General features: G+C 40.9%; 1 protein-coding gene across 1 annotated transcript in view; it reads right to left on the reverse strand.

Annotated features, from left to right (window-relative positions):
- znf385d (zinc finger protein 385D) overlaps positions 1-13,489 on the reverse strand; it is an 87,736-nt gene extending 74,247 nt beyond the window's left edge. The window contains exons 1-2 of the mRNA XM_062421949.1: positions 13,259-13,489; positions 2,496-2,638 (exon numbers count right to left, since the gene is read on the reverse strand). Of these exons, the coding sequence (XP_062277933.1) occupies positions 2,496-2,638; positions 13,259-13,280 (165 nt within the window). The 5' untranslated portion in view covers positions 13,281-13,489. The remainder of the gene's footprint in view (positions 1-2,495; positions 2,639-13,258) is intronic.
- Positions 13,490-17,178: the final 3,689 nt, after the last annotated feature.

Genomic DNA, 17,178 nt, shown 5'->3' on the forward strand with positions numbered 1-17,178 from the left:
TTATAACTGCACCGCATTTGGGCCGGTGATTAGGAAATCGGGAGCTCAGAGAAAAGTTGTGAGACTATGCGAGACAGAAAAGAAGCTGAGAGGGTTGAAAAAGCGAGAACTGTGTGTGTGTGTGTGTGTCTGTGTCTGCACGACAGAGAGCGAGAGGTGATTACTTTGTGTTAATCTAGTATCAGCTTTCCTCCATTTGGAGACTTCCCAGCACATTACTCATTATCTGCAGACAAGTCTGTTAAATACAGATTAGACAGGGCAAGAAAAGGGACGCAGAACATTCCTGAACTTTCTCATGAAACTCTCATTGCAGAAACAATCTGTCTTCTCGTGGGTTATCTGGCTCTTTTTCTTTCTCTGTGATGTCCCCACTTCTTCTTTTTTTTTCCCCACTTCAAGTGTGCGGTTTTTCTCTCACTCTCCTCCAGCTGGGCTCCATATTTCAACCTCTCTTTCCAGCAGACTTTAAATTGAGCTATCCCTGTAATTCAAAAGAAGGCACACACACAAAAAAACTTCTAGGCTTTTATCTGTCAGGGTTTCACTTTTTCTCTTAGAGTCATCATATTTTTTTTGATGACCTCGCTGATTCGAAGCGGGCAAAGCCACATATTTCCTCATAATTACTTTCTACTTTCAAAATAAAAAAAAGAAATCAATAGATCTATACGAGCCTACACACAAGTCCTGATACAGTAAGTGCACATTGGGTGAGTGCACAATTTAAAAGGTAGCGCCTCACTGGTCGCAAATCCAATAAGGTCTGTGCAGCCACATGCTTCTGTTGCATTTCAGTGAGATGTTTACACCGGTTATCAATGCTGGAGAAATGGCCAATTGAAACGTGCATCTATGAGTAGTGACACTTCTGTTTAAAAAGCTCTAAAATGAACGATTTCTAATTTTAACACATGAAGAAAAAGAAGAAGTAAGGGAAAACAAGACGTCAGGAAGAAAAACAACACATGATGTGCCTCCGGTCTTCTGTTTTATTTATATAATTATCCAAACCCGAAACCACAGTTACAATAACGACAATTATCTCCACCAAGTGGTTTTGGATTTGGATGACGTCATATTAAAGACTCGAGTTAAATGAACAGATGTAAGCTCTTACGAGTCAACAAGCACCGCAGTATCCAACTGACTTTTTAGTGCACTGTAGAGCATGCTTTCAATTCAGTCCGATTCTAAATAGTCAAGGGGCAATTTGAGGAAGGTGACTGTGAAAACACATACAAAGCCAATCTGACAACGTTAAAGAAGAGTTCAAATACAGAAAGATTAATGGCAGTGGCTGACCTGTAGCTAGTCAACGTTATATAACACCACAAATGCACATATTCTCTCTGAAGTGTCAAAACTTCAAGTGCATTTTTTCAGTCTATACACAAGATAAATTGACAATTTCTTTTACTGTGGCTGTTCACAAGTCAACAGGCATCTGAAATAAAACCAAACATCCCTCTGTTTGTTGTACGCGCAGGTAAGAATCTGCTGGGATTAGATTAAAGTCGTCAACCTTTTGCAAACGTCACTTTCATTGCACCGAGAATTCACCGAAGATGATGTAGCCAAAAGCAATCGGCTGTTTTCAAAGTGACATTTAATGCACCAGCGTTTACTGAGCTTTTAAAATTAATGTTTGTCATATTCTGGACTGACAGGTGGGATGTCAACGAGGGTTTTTCAAAATTTCTACGGGAAACTGTGTCTCTGTGATCAAGTAAATTAAAAAAAAGAAAATAGACATTAACGAGGAGAGGAGTTGTATTCTGCAGCCAAATTCCACAAAAGAGAAATGAGTTTTGGTTTTAGAGCCTAAAGACAGAGTTATCCATGAATCACCAGGATAAAGTAGAATATGCAAACTTCCTGGGCAGAAGTGCACAATCTCACTTATACTCATGCATTTTCCATCAGTGCTTCTCTGAATTCTTGCATTACTAAAAGAGGAATTGCATGTTATTAATAATACACTGAGATCTTCAAAGTCTCAGTGTTTAACAAAGCATACATTTCCCTCACAGACAGATGTATTCATCTTAATTGGACTGTTAGCTCCATTAAACATATTCTTTCCATTTTCAAACTCTTGCATTAAAAGCTGTAAAAGCATCATCTTAATGAGATGTTTCACGGACAACTATGAAAGAGAGAATCTCATAAAAGAACAAATGCATGAACTTGCCCAAATGAGGTCGAGGAAGGTTGGACTTTGCTGCCTTGAAGTGAAAAGCTACTGCTCACTGTAGCTGTGAGGCGGTGATAAAAGCTTTATATAAGCTTGTATCTTGAGAATTTGTAGACTTTAGAAATATGTAGAGGCTCAAGATAAAGATATGGAATCCAAAAGGTTGGAGAAAAAAAAACACCTCAGAAACACAAAATCACTAAAATCACAGCAGGTATCATTCAACGTAACCTTCAACATCCTGTGAAAGCCAGTGAGCGGGATCACATGACACGAGAAAAATATGAACAGCACTCACGGTGTTGAATCCTGGGAAGAGGCTGACCGCTGAGGCCGTATCCAATGGAAACGGGAGAAACTGCTTCATGCCCAATGAGGTCTGGAAGGCAGGCAGGGTGGGACGCATCAGGGCAGGCATGAGGCCATTTTGACATGTGTTACCTGTAGGAGGGAGAGCAAAAGCAACGTGTTGAACCACAGACGGTAACAGGAGGAGACGTGCGAGCCAACATTTTACAGTTTACATCAGACTGAACATTCAAAGAGTGATGTGTTGCACGCATCAAGCTGTGTAGGTCATTTCTTTAACTCTGCACCTCTGCTAAACAGGAAAACCTCAGTTTCACTGCATACAAAAAACAGAAAAAAATCATTTTAATTAATGCCAGATATACCTTCTTCTTTAAAGACTGCACATAAATCTCCAATTTAGTTGTATGCTTCTCAGGCATCATTATCATTATTTCAAAGCAAAAAATAACACATTTTTATTCCAAGTGCCTCATAACCTAATTTCTTACCTACACTTTTGGGGATTTTCATGCACTGTCCAATTTATGTGGGACATTAATCGACATGGTCAAGATTTCAACCTCATATCAGCTGAAATGTGGCTGAAATTATTTATATGAGACATAATACTCCATGAATTTTGCTCATAAAATCACAGCAGAGCCAGAGCACCCACTCTGGTCTGAATGTACACTTTTACCCTCAGAGTGAAGGTGACCAGGATGAAAAGAGGCATCACATCCTTTGTCCCACGCAGTACTCAGCTGCTTGACAAGCAGCTTTATGTTTTTATCGATTACCCATATGTTGCTTCTTTAATTATGTTTTTAATCAAGATTGCTGTCGTGTATAGCTTTGATGTGTTTTTTGTGCTCTCTTTGTGCAAAGCAAATTCCCCTAGGGGCAACAAAGGTTTAATTTGAAACTGAGAGAGAGAGATTTCATGGCTGCATGAAATGTGGTTGAAAGGTTTTCGTCACTATTATTGGTCCAAAGGTCAAGAATGGATCAACACTGAATAATAACCATAAATCTCACACATCTCAGGGATTCGTTTATCGCAAAAAAATGTGTCAAAGCGTCAAAATTTCTATTTGCTATTTCTTTAATTTTTGATCAAATTTTATGTTGTCAGTCAGTCGAGGAAGGTTGGACTTTGCTGCCTTGAAGTTAAAAAACACTGTTTATTATAGCTGTGAGACAGTGGTGAAAGCTTTAAATAAGCATGTATCTCAAGAATACAGTATGTAGACTTCAGAAATAAGTAGAGACTCAAGATAAAGATATGGAATCCGAAATGATGGAAAAAAGACCTTATACAACAGCATGTACCAGAGTACAGACCTTTCATGTACTTGTAATGGAGTATTTGTATAATCTGCTCCTTATACTTTACAAATTAAACACTTCTTCTACCATCACCATGTTTTAGGGAATATCTCTAATACTGTTAATGATCTCAGAGATCATATCTGTCATTCGCTGGCTGCAGGCTTGTGAATTTGCTGAAATCAATTTTCTTCTTGTAATCACAATCTGATCAAAGCTGTGCACGGAGCTTAAGTTGTACATGCAGATGACCACTGCGCGATGCTCCGATGATGTTTATCTAGCCAAAACAGATGTTCTCATTCTCAAATTGTCCCCACAAATAGTCGCTGTGGAATGACTGCGGCAGGCAGGCAGTGTGTCTTATGTGATGATTCAATGGCAAGAGAACCCTGGGCCACAAATCTGTAGGAAAAACAAAAGTAAATACTTCACTTTTATTGTCATGTGAGTGTGCGCCACGCCAGCAGAACGCTTTATAAACCACGAATTGGAAACAGCACCGGGTTGGTTTCAACACGGCGGGATCAAAAATAAAAAATAAAAAAAAATCTTAAAGAAGGGGGGGGCAGAGAAAACCGTCGAAACCTTCCAAAACATTAGGAATTAAAGAAGCCATTTCGTAAAGCTGTAATGAGGACCAGAGGGATGATTTTTTTATTTTTTTATTTTTATCGCTGCACATTTAACAACAGTGGAGCGGGGGGCCAGTATGGCTCTAAAGCACTGGCAGATACAGTATCAAACCACCGACTTGAGGCAAATAAAAACAAGGTTTGCCTCGTTTGGGTCCCTCGGCAGTGGTAAGGGGTAAATAAAAAGCAAAAGTCATAAAGAAGTAGAGAAGAGGGAGAAACCACAGACTGTCCCCCCCCCCCCCTCGTCCCCTCCTCTCACTCTGTCTTCTGTCTTCTCCCTCCAGTCGCCGGAGCGCTGCCATCTGTTGGAAAAAGAACACATGCCGTCTCTCATGTGGAGGCACGTCCTGGTCCCAACTTTAACAAAGCATGTCCTTCTGTAGGGATCATTCAACTGTGCCATCGCTCGACACGCTGGGCCTGACGTCAGCCCGCAGGCACGCCTCGCCTCACTCGCTCAGCTAAATCCACCATTCATCGGTTCGACGTGCGCAGTCAAAACAGCCCGTTCGGACTCACCGGGGCTGATGTGTACGATTAGTCTGCAGTGGGATGATGAGTGATAAACTGAAATGTGAATTTTGTTTGATGGGGGTTATGTTTGGCTTGCTGATTGATGGGAGATTAAATCTGACGTGTCACTGTGGCAGAAGATTTCAACTCGGTAACATCGAGGTGATTCGTCCTGCAGAAGTAGACATCACAATAAAGTCTTGTCATTGCATTGACGTGGCCACTGGTGGAAGAAGAACGGATACTTTGTTGAAAGCCGAAGCGCGGGGACTTTTGCCTCCCCCTTCTGGCAGTGAGAGTAAAAGGGGGCGCTCGGCTGTGATTGCCCAGCACGCTCTCATGCGCACCCCGAATGACAAGCAAACAGACAGGGTTGGTCAAAACGGACATGTTTTGACAGTCCACCAACCCAAAAACACCCACTGGGCTTTGTCCCAGTGTCTCCGATGGCCAGTACACCGCTGGCTGTAACCTACCGATGTAAAACGGTGGATACATTGTATTTAGCGTCACACAACCCCTGTGAAATGACTCGTTTCACCATCAGAATCAGATCTATTCAGTCCAATAACATTTGGAAAGCCTAGAAGAGCTGTGCGATTAATCGTCGACATGAGATTTAAAAACTCTATACTGGGAAATACAGACAGATTTATCCAGCGATGATTGGCTTACTCAGCGTTGTGTGAACTTATTTGCCGAGGGCTTGAATGTAACGGGCTTTCATTTATATGTAAAAGTTCTACACTGCAGGTTTAATGATGATGTCGATTGTAGTGACAAACCTACAGAGAATAATCACCCAACTCTACGGTTCCCCTCAACTCTCAAGAGCTTTTTAGACTCTTTCAGCTCACCGTTTTGGTTTTACACTTGAAACTTTAATGTTTCGACGGCTCTCATCAGTGTTTCAAGTAGCTGAAAAAAGCTCTGATAAATCCACACTGTTAACTACCTGCTCAGCACCAAATGGCAGACACAAGTTTGTAACTAACTGGTGAACACAGTGGAGCATTTAGAGGCTAAACAGAGGCAGAGACAGAGGAGTTGGTGGAGAACAAAACAGACCTAAAAGAAGACTGAATATTGGACTAACATTCAACAGGTGACCAGAAACATGACTCTAAATCAATGCTAATGTTGTTCTGTTTGTTGGTCGTGTAAATAAGCAATTTTTAGCCATATCAGCTTTAAGGTGATAGTACAGCTTGTTGTGCCGACTCCAGATAGCCAAGGAGTAAATTAAGACAAGTTTAAGTAAAATGAGGAACACAATAATTCAAATGTACCACTACAAGTAAAAGTCCTCCATTTAAAAAAATCCTTCAGCTGAATTTAGCATGTCAGCAGCATTTTAATGTTATCTATAAAAAAACATCATATTTAAGGAGCTAATTAAATTTTTTACATCACTAGATAAATAAACTATTAGAGCAAACACTGCATTATTTCCCCTCTGAAATGTCGTGAAATATAAGCATAAAGTCCTGTAAAATTGTCATGTAAAATGGATATAAAGTACAGGTTGAAACATTTGTTACAGTAAGCAGAGCGCTGGAGTGAATGAACTCTCTTTGTGCCACTGGGCACAGTGTCTACTCTTTATTGAATTTAACCTGTTCTAACCTCACACATCGTCTTAAACCTCACGCTGTTTGACGTACAAAAAGACATTGATTTTCTTATTTTCTCCTGTTGTGAAAGGTAGAACAACAATAGCGATCCAGCCAACATGCCCGAACAAAAAAGCACATTCCAGCCTGCAGCAGGGGTTAGTGTTTCAACTCTCTTAAGTCTCATCATCCATCACCACCAGTAAAAGTGCAAAATATAAGGCGGAGAGTGAAAAAGAGCCCTGTGGCTGCTATCCTGTACGATAACCTCCACCCCTGAGCACCACACTGAGTTCACCATAATCCAGAAACAGGCAACAGACTGGCAGAAATACACAGATGGCATCCATAATTATCACTTTGTTAGAGGTGTCAATATTTGACTTGAGTTTGGCTAACAAATGTTAATATTTGAGCTGTCGGCAGCCTCTAAATTTTGACACCCGGGGCCCAGGTGGGCTGAGTCTCTGCAGCTGACATTGCCATCTATTTTGCATAAAGAGTCGCTCGGGAACTCGCTGAAGAGAGTCACTCTATGCTGAAAGGTCAGCAGGTGACAGTCATTAAAATATCTGGTAGAAGACACTCCGAGTAGCCTGGGAGCTCGGCACAAGCGGCATAAAACTGTTTGAAAAAAGGAGCAGCCCGATTCTATATCCTCTTTTTCTGACAGGAACACTTATTGAGATGATCAAAAGGAACATAAGTGAAACAAGTTCAAGACAAACAATTAAGATACAAAACATAATTTAAAAGAGACGTCTACTGATGTATCAGTATAGCCTAAAATCACCCCAGTGCTGCTCCTGTTTACATAATGAATGCAGTCTTGTAGTTGGATGAAGACTTCTCACTATGAGCTCCTCATGCGGGCACTCGCAGCAAATATGCGACGGCTAAATGTGACTTTTATGAGTGTTTGAGGTTGTAAAATGTTTGCGTATGTAAAACTGAACCACAGATTTGTATTCTAGGCCACACAGAAAGCAGCAAGGAGCATACTTTCTGCATCTCTCAGTGAACAAATATAAAACTAAAACTAACTAAATAAAATATGAATCATAAAATGGGATGTGATCATTCTCTGATTAGCTTCAGGGCAAAAATGACCATCTGGACCCTCCTGATTAGCCTCATTCCTTTTCTTCTCTGTGCATTGTGTGCTGGATTCAAATGCATGACCTGGACCTGGCTTGCTGGTAATTTGATTTAAAACAAATTAATTTCGTAATATGCAACAAGTAAGCACACTGCTGAAATAATTAAAGTGTTAAAACTGGAATTTGACACCAGGGCACTTTTAATGACAGCAGCAAAGTCAGGTAGTAAAGCAGGATAACATTAAAGCTGCATTAACCCTCCTGTTGTCATGAACCAGTCTGGTTTTACTGTTTATAAAGCATAAGGTATAAATTATCACCCAATTTTGTGTTAGATCTTTTTATCCAACTTCATTCCAACTCATTACCACAGGTTTTACACATATTTTTGGTAATTATGGTCAATAAGCCTCATTTAAATTAAAGTATACCTCATTTTCTGTTAACTCGAGGACAACCGGAGTGTTAATCAACATTTTTATATTGACAGTGGATCAAATGACTATATGTAATCTGAAAGATGACGCTCATAGAGTGTTATCGCCATTCTTTTCAGCTCTATGTAGACAGTAAATATACCATACACTGTAAAAAGTTAGTGTTGAAAGAAAGTTAATTACGGTTAAAAGATACATCATTAATATGGTTAAATAAACTATTTCATAACAGATTAAACGGTGCAGTGTGATACATAGGTTTAAACAATACATTGTGAAGGGTTCATTGGTTGAAGTGGGTTGGATCATGAACATGGGCGAGAATAAAGGGAGAGAGTAAGGAGGAGTTTGAGTGAAGTTCGGTTGCTGGACTGACAAAGCAGCGACATGTGTGTAATTTGTCTGTAGTTGGTGTCTAAAGCTACATTCGGATTGCAAGTAAAAGTGTCCAAAATCAGATTTTTTTTCTCTCATGTGTGACTCTTTTTTTTTTCATCAATTGTGAAATGCACAAATCAAATTAAATCTGATCTTTTTCATTCTGATTTGGGCCACTTTCACATGTGGCTCTACATCAGATACAGGTCTGGGCCTCAGTTTGAATAGTCATATCAGAATTTATACGACTTTTACATCACTCCAGCCAATACAACCCAACTGCTGCACATTTCTTCCATGACATAAGCCGCCTGAACTGAGTGTCTTGCCCCGAGAGTCTTCTGGAGACGTGCTGACAGATTAAAAGTAGCCCCTAACATCCTGACATTTTCAATGATATCAGTTTCTGTGAAGCCATACACGTCACAATCCCACCACTCCTGGCTCCGACTCAGCATATCCACACATACCTCTACAGAAATAGCAGGCAGCCATTGCTCCACAAATAGCCATAATTAAAAATTTGGCACTCGTTCTTCCTCATTATCATCTGCTCATGTATTTGCTGGCTTTGCATTGCACATCGACCCATAAATGAAACCGTAAGCGCTGAGTTCAGTGGGCTCATATGACAATGTGCTGCGTGTGACGTCTTTGTTATTTCTTTCTAGTTCTTTTGCACATGTGGGTCAGTTCAGGACCGTGACCAGTTCATCCTGGAATCTGATACTGGACACATTTTAAAAATAATGGAAACAGCCAAACAAACAAAAATCAGTTTTTGCTCTAAAGTTTGCAATGTGAACGTAGCCTCAGATCATCTATCAACAGGCTTCAATGGAAGTGCCGTTTGTTAGCATTCATTAGCAGAGTGAATAGACTCTTAGCCTCTGTGTAGTTAACCCAGTTTATGCTTTAGGCTTTAGTTCATTGTTTTCGACGTAGAAACTGTGAAGATTTATCAGATAGCATTACAAGCTACCAAGTCAATACTCAGAGTTTCTTCAACTACACAGGACAGATTATGCCATCTTTGGACGGCGTGATTCCTTTAATTTGAGGTATTTAAACATAGGGGATAGATATTTGTGACTGTTACGCTTATGTCTAATTACTCAAATGTTGAATATAGGGTATATATTTGATAGACGGGTTAAGTAACAACATAATAAAGTGTTACATTCATTCACGATGAATAAAGGGACTCATTAGACAATTAAAAGTTCATAAAGGTAAAAGAGAAAGTATTATTTATTGTACATTAGTTAAAATATGTTAGTTAAATCAAATAACTCAGGACTCTTCCCTAAATAGACTACAGGTAAGTGAGCTACATCTACGTTGTGTTTTAGCCCTTTTCAGCTCATTGTTTTGGTTTTACAGTCCACAACTTCTCTGTTTGGTTCAGTCTCACTGCTCTCATCAGCAGCATTCAACTGTTTTTAGCAAAAAAAAGCTCTAATAACAGACTGTGTGGTGTTCCTGCCCCACACTAAACAGCAGAAGTTAGCGTACTAGCTCCTGAAGCTAGTCGAGTGTTAGCAGTTTAAGTACCAGATATTTTTCTCAGGAGACGGTGGATGTCAAAACAGAGCTTAAAATGACAGTGAGTATTGCTCCTACATTCATTAGATGAATGCTTAGTCTGCTCTGTGTCTGCAGGATGTTTGTTAACACAAGTCAACTTTATAAGAGTGTAATATGTTACACATCAGAGACTTCCAACTTTCAACAAACAAGACTTTTAAGTGCAGCTTTAAAGCTCTCATCGTGTCAGCTGATATCATGCTTCAGGGATGCATATCCTTAAAATAAATCTTTAATTAATCAAATTACCACAAACTAGTTGACACACACTGAACCCGGAGCATTTGGAGAGGTTTTTTTTTTTTTTTTTGCCCTCTTTGCACAGAAATGTAATGATGCAGAAGTGAGATAGGATCTGGCTTCAGGAAACATTTGCAACAGATCAGAAATGATGAAAGTTTTTTTTTTTCCCCCACTGGCCTTTGTTTATCCATTCTCTTTGAGGCAAAGTTTAATGATGCAGCACAGACTGTACAGTATGAGATGTTAAGAGCAGCTCATTGGACGGGATGTGGATGGCTACTGTATCGTGACGGGCCTCAGACTGTCCTCTGCATTGCCCTTCCTGAAAGATTCACTTATCTGGGCTCAAGCGTTTTTTTTACTCCTGCAGCAGTATATCGAGAGAGGAGAGAGTAAAAATGATGTCTGGAGGACGCCGACTGGCATTAATAATTAATCATCTTGTGCCGCTCTCCTCCACCTCCGCCTCCTCTTTAGTGTCCTGAACCTGGCTGCTCCTTCCGATAAGATCTGGCCAGAGAGGCTGAGTGAGTCCACGCAGCCCGAGAGCCTCCAAATAAGTGGATCATTCTCACACAGACTTCAATTTCCCTCAGCAAATATAAATCCAATTATTAGATAAATCTGACTTCCACTGAAAGTCATTCGTATGCTGATGACGATCCAGATGTGATTAACACCTTTGTGTTCTTACTGATTGTGTTCTGTGACCCTTAACATGCTCTGAGATCAGCACTTCCCTTCAAGCAGAGAGGATAAAATCATTTCACCTCAATTATAATGAACAAAGTGAGTACAAAGGGTAGCTTTAAAGCATTCTCTTTTTTTTTTGAAAGCCACACTTTTTCACTGATTTTCCAATTAACCTTTCCAAGATAAACTCCTATGTTCTCATGAAATTCCATAAATGTAACCAGCGTGTGGCATTTGGTTTCGAGCTATACAACAGCACACACTGCCTCCACCACCTTCAGATTAGCATAGTGTAGCACTCGCTGCTGTCATGAGTGTAGGCTCACTAATAAACACAGCTGTCTCTGAATGGGATCCAAAAATCACTTCCCGTCCCCCTCTGTAATCTGAGGTTAACCAAAAAGACGTTTACGTGCTGCTAAACGCCGACCGCAAAGCCAGACACACCGGATAGATTTTCCTCTGGGCCTTTTTCGACTCAACAGCACTAATAGCTTGTATGATTGCAGCACACACTCAAAACCTATTAGCCTGCTGGGTTATGGTTCCTTAACTGCCTTGTTTTTGATGTATGCGTCCAGCTTGTAACGCAGAGGGACATTTCCTTTTTTTGATCTGTTTTGTTTTCACTTTTTTTTCCATTTCTGTGTCTTGTTTCGAAGAGTCTTCACATGACATGTCACCTGATATAAATCACCAAATAAAAAAACATGTTACAGTTAAACAGCAACAATGCAGAGCTGAAGAACAAACAGAGTTATTAATCTTTCAAGAGATGCCGTCTATTTTCTCTTTGCGGTGCAGCTGTGCACTCAGGATTGCATTCATAAATGCTAAAACGATGCACATCCTGTACGCAAAGAGTGACCTTTACTCCTCTTCGTTTTTTTGTTTCACACAGAGCAGAGAAGATAAGATGTTCCTTTTTTTCTTTCTTTCTTTTACAACATGACATGAGTATAAAATACAGACAAAACAAGCACCTCCAACCACAACAACCTGCCTGAACTGTTGTTTGAGGTAGCTGGGGAGTTTTTCTCTCCCCGCTTTTCACTTTCTCATGATATTGTGTTAAACGAGGCCAATTTCAAAACCCACCCATCCAACCAGACCCACATCACCTTTATTTTCTCTTTGCTTTCCAGAAGCTGCACACCTGACCGACACCGGCAGTGAATCTGGAAGAGCTGAAGCTGTCTGTGCACCTGACAGCTTATTCATTTATAAGCTCCCAGCTCTCTCTCTTCCTCACCCCCTCCCTAAACCTCCTCCACCACCACCACCACCACCACCCAACCCTCCTCTGTGTATGGCATAACAAGAGAAAATCCTTCTCCCTCTTACAAGCCACGGTCTGTAACTTCAGATCACTTTAATCCCCGGGATAAAAAAAAGAGAGTCTTTCATTTAACAAATCACCCCCTCAGAACTCCGGATCCCTGTGTAATTATTCCTCCGATGTGACTGTAAGCCAGCCGTGAGAAGAGCACTTGACGAGAAGCCGCTCGCGCATTAAGCCTCCTCCATAAAAACTAATGGAAGGGGCCCTCCTCTCCTTAGATTCCTCTAAATATCCTTCACACAGAATATGAAGTGCTTCTCGATGGCACGGCAACTCCGAACTTCCTACAGACTGTCAGCTGGTCAAACAGCCACAATTCAATCCACAGCTTGGATTCCACCAAGCCACCTGGGATTGGGTGTAATAAACCAGAAATTGAGCATGAAAAACCAAAAAAACGGGAGGGGGGATTTACCTGCACGGGTGAGCAGGTTCATTCAACATTTTCTTCATGCATTCTTTTTTTTTTCTTTCTTTCTTTTTGTATTTATTTTTAAGCTGAAACAGCAACCAGCAGCTCCCCTATCCATCTTTTTGAGTGTCCAGAACAAGTAACAGGCAGGCTGGAGCACATTTACACACACACACACACACACACACACGTTTAAAGGAGGTGGGGGGGGTGTGCACCTATACTCTGCGTTTGACTGTGATGAAGCACATGAACACACACACAGCTTTCCTATGTATGTAACTTCACACTCTTTTGCTCTAATGAAAACCAGCTCTTCCTCTGTTTCGTGCTTTTAGTATCAAGAACAAGTGAGAACATTAGATGAGAGATATTTGCACACACACACACACATACACATGAGGAGGAGATTACGCATGTAAACACACAAACACACACACAGAGATGTATACATATATATATTTAAATACAAAAAAAACACTTACCAAAGAACATGCTGCTCTCCATAGCTCCTCAGGCTCGGGGTTCTGCTGTATTTCCTCTCTGGTGCCCTGCCAGTGTGTGTGTGTCCATGGACAGCAGCCTGGGCATGTCTCATACACTCCTCAGGCGTGTGTGTGTCTGTGCATGTGTGTTCAATCCAACAGCAGCGTCAATGGCCAGTCTGCATGCTGCACTCTACACGCCGCTGCTGTCTGTGGACCTCCGTATCTGCCTCACACTCTCTCCCTCTCCCTCTCTCTCTCTCTCACTTTCTCTCTTTCTCTCTCTCCTCGTACTGGTCCTCCCTTGCCTCTAGCGTCCCCTCCCCTCCTCTTTAGCTCTTCCCCTCCCTCCTTCCTCCTCCTTCTCTTCTGTCTTCCTCCTCCTCCTCTCTGGCCCCTCCACACTCGTCTTTCTTTTCTCCCTCTCCGAGGTGTCTATCTACATTTTCCAGCAACAGCCTCTTCTCCATAAACACCTCTTTCTCTCTCTCTCTCTCTCTCTCTCTCTTTTTCTTTCTCTCTATAGGTGTCTCATCTTTGTTTTATGTGTCAACCAAGCCTCTTTCTGTCTCACTCTCTCCTTGCTTTCTCCCCGCTGTCTCTCCTTCATTTGATCTTATTCCCCTCTCCCTGCTTCCATCTCCAAGCTCGTATCCTTTTCTTTTTTCTTTATCCTGATTGTTCCCTCGCTCTGCCTTGGTTCTTACTCTTCCTTATCTCTCTCTTTCTCTGTTTCTACCTCTGTAAATATCTTTGCAGTGGGTTTTCTTTCTCACACTCGCTTGCTTTTCTTCACTCACCCTCTTTGTCTCTTATCATTTTCTCCCTTTCACTCAGCACATTTACAAGCATACAAAAAAAATGCTTAGTGGGAGGATCAGGTTATGTAAGAAATTGGACAATAGTTACTAACCCTGATCCATGTCCATGACTGTCATACATATCACAAACTCCTCATTATCTTTTGGTCACTCGGGGGTTCATAAAAGAAAAAAAAAAGTTGAAAATACAAACTAAGCAGGTGGTAGATAATCGAATGAAAGTGAGTAATGAGAAAGAGGTTGCTTGTAGTGACAAACCTCAGCTCTACGGAGCGATTTAGCATCTCTCAGCTCGTTGTTTTGGCAGAAGGAAGCGGTTTTCAACAAAAAAAAGCTGGTGAAAAATGTAAAAACAGCTACAGAGACAGATTGTCCCCCTCAGGAGGTGGTGGAGACCAAAACAGAGCTAAAAACAGTAAATATTGGAGTTACATTTATCAGGTCGAAACATGACTCCAAATGACCAATAATGCTGTTCTGTGTCTTCTCAGTGTGTAATAAGGTGGTTATTTGCTAATATGTTCACCATAATGACTTGATAAACTGCTAATATGAAAATCTGGTGTTTATAGCTTGTTGTGCCACACGCTGCTTGTTGTGCCACACGCTGCAAAAACTAAACAAACGCAGGTTTAGGGTTGAGAAACAAGTCAAGAGGGTGTGAAGTAATGAAAAGCATTGTTTAATCCAACCGACAGATATCCTCTATTTATGTAAAAAAAAACCAGCAGAATCAATATTTCAGTCTCCAGTGGTGAGCGCACTGGAGAAGACCTGTTATCTTTGATTTTACTCAGTTTGTATTGATTTTAATGGGAAACACATTCCTCTGTCAGGATATATCATGGTTATTGTTTCTAATAAGCTTGTCCTCATGGCTTTTATGAACACCTAAACGAATGAAATGTCCAAGTTCCCTACAGTTTCAGCTTCCAGTCAGACTTTAGATGACACGATTTTGAACACTAGTACTGCTGTGTGTTGTTATATTTGCTTGGTTATATCGCTGCTCTGGTTCAAATCTTCATCCTGCACATGTATACAGTTGGGTTTCGATTATCGCTACCCTGATTATAGAAACCAGATTTCACGTTTAAATGACATTAAAGAAATCAGATTACTGCAGAAAGCCAGCTGTAACCCAGTTACTTAAGTGCATAAGTGCACTGATTAATTGTCTTTTTTTGGTGTTTTTCTCTCCTTATTCTTTTACACCTCCTTTTTTACCCTTTGTTGATCACTCCTTTGTTTTCTCTCTGATGCTCACACATATGTTCCCTCTGTCACTTTCTGCTGCATTTCACTCCTTCTGTCTCTTTCACGTAGTCGCTCTCTCTCTCTTCTCATGATTCTGTTTTTCCCTCTCTGGCTGGTTGTAATCAGACTCTACAGGAGCTGATATCAGGCTGCTGCTGCAGCCATGAGACACTGCTGCTCCCCTATATCTGTGGTCTTCACACACACATGCACACACGCGCACACACACACACACGCACATATTGGATCTGGCACAAAACTGCACGTATACTACACAAATTCATAGATGCAGATGCACACATGAAAACAACTGGCTGCTGTAAACCATGCACACACACACACACACACATATACACACACACACACTTAGGACTTAGCCACGCTCTTAAATAATAAAATATGCAACAAAACACAGCCAGCCCAAACTAGAAGATTCTTAAAATACTTGAAGACAAACACACATATATGCACACAAAGACAGACACAACATGCAAGCAAGCACACACACACACACACACCTCCTATCATACACGCGCACCACACACACACACACACACACACACACACACACACACACACACACACAGAGATCAACAGATTGACAAAACTGACTTTGCTGTGATATTTTTTTCACCAAATCCTTCCTAAAAGGAACCATTTAAGCTTAAGGGCAAACCCCAAAGACCTACAGAGACCGCAAAGACCACACATAAAGACTGTTTCCACCAACTGGTACCAATTTTATAGTCTTTGACAAGCAGGAAGGAGCATTAACCTTATTACACTTTAACGACTGGTCAGTAACAGCTTGGCGAATCACGCAAGAAGAATTATCGTATGTTCTTTTACCAAAACAAACATAAACAGCAACCAAGCACTTCTAGGTTCAAATGAAAAAAAAGAAAGAAAGAAAGAAAGAAAAAAGTGAGCAGAGTTTGAGTGAGTTCCTGGATGGAGAGGAGTGGGGGAGTGAACTTTCCAAAACAAAGCTAACTCAAGGTTTGTGTCTCCTGTGTTTCTCTTTGATTTGAATGTTCTAGAGATCAGGACACCACAAACCTGTCGTATTCTATTTATGTACCGCTACGTCTCCCTTAGGCGACAGACAAATGACGCAGACGGTCACCCATGTCAGTCTTTATGACGATGACTGGCAGCGACTGGATCTGAAACATATCCCACACCTATATGATTTTATATGATCCGACTGAAACAGAGCCGCTCCAACTGCATCTGATCATTCTTCATAATTCATAACGTCTGCGACCGTTTTCATGTGTCGTCGCCTTCTGTTGATGAGAAATTCTAAACAACTTTAAGTGCTTTCAAACAACACGCCAGGTTTCTTGTGGCTCAAATGTAATTATCAATGCTAAAATGGTGATTACATAACTGGCACAAGATTAGAGCCGGGGCTGATCGTATAGCACATCATCATAGCTGCTACCCACCTGATGTGATATTTATGTTATTGTAATAAATGGATTTGTCTGCTCTGTCCACACAATCTGTCAGCACTGCTTTGTGCTGTTTCTTCCTTTCTATTTTTGGTCTTTTTTTCCCCCTAGGGAATGCTGCAACACAGATCTCCCTGTCCACCAATGCAGAATCAAAGGCCGTGTGTATACATGGTATTAATTAACATGTCATATCTGGATCTGGTTAATAAAACAAACATTAACAAGCATTTTGATGTTCCTGTAGTGTAAGGGCATGTTGACAGATGCAAACAACAACTGTCATTTTTTTTATTTGTGCACATATGGGCGTGTGTTTGTGTGTCAAGACGTGGAGTATACATATATACAAGAACCATACCTGTGCACATATTTGCACCGGTGT

The sequence above is a fragment of the Scomber scombrus genome, chromosome 7 (genome assembly GCF_963691925.1).
Source record: "Scomber scombrus chromosome 7, fScoSco1.1, whole genome shotgun sequence".
Classification (NCBI taxonomy): Eukaryota; Metazoa; Chordata; class Actinopteri; order Scombriformes; family Scombridae; genus Scomber; species Scomber scombrus.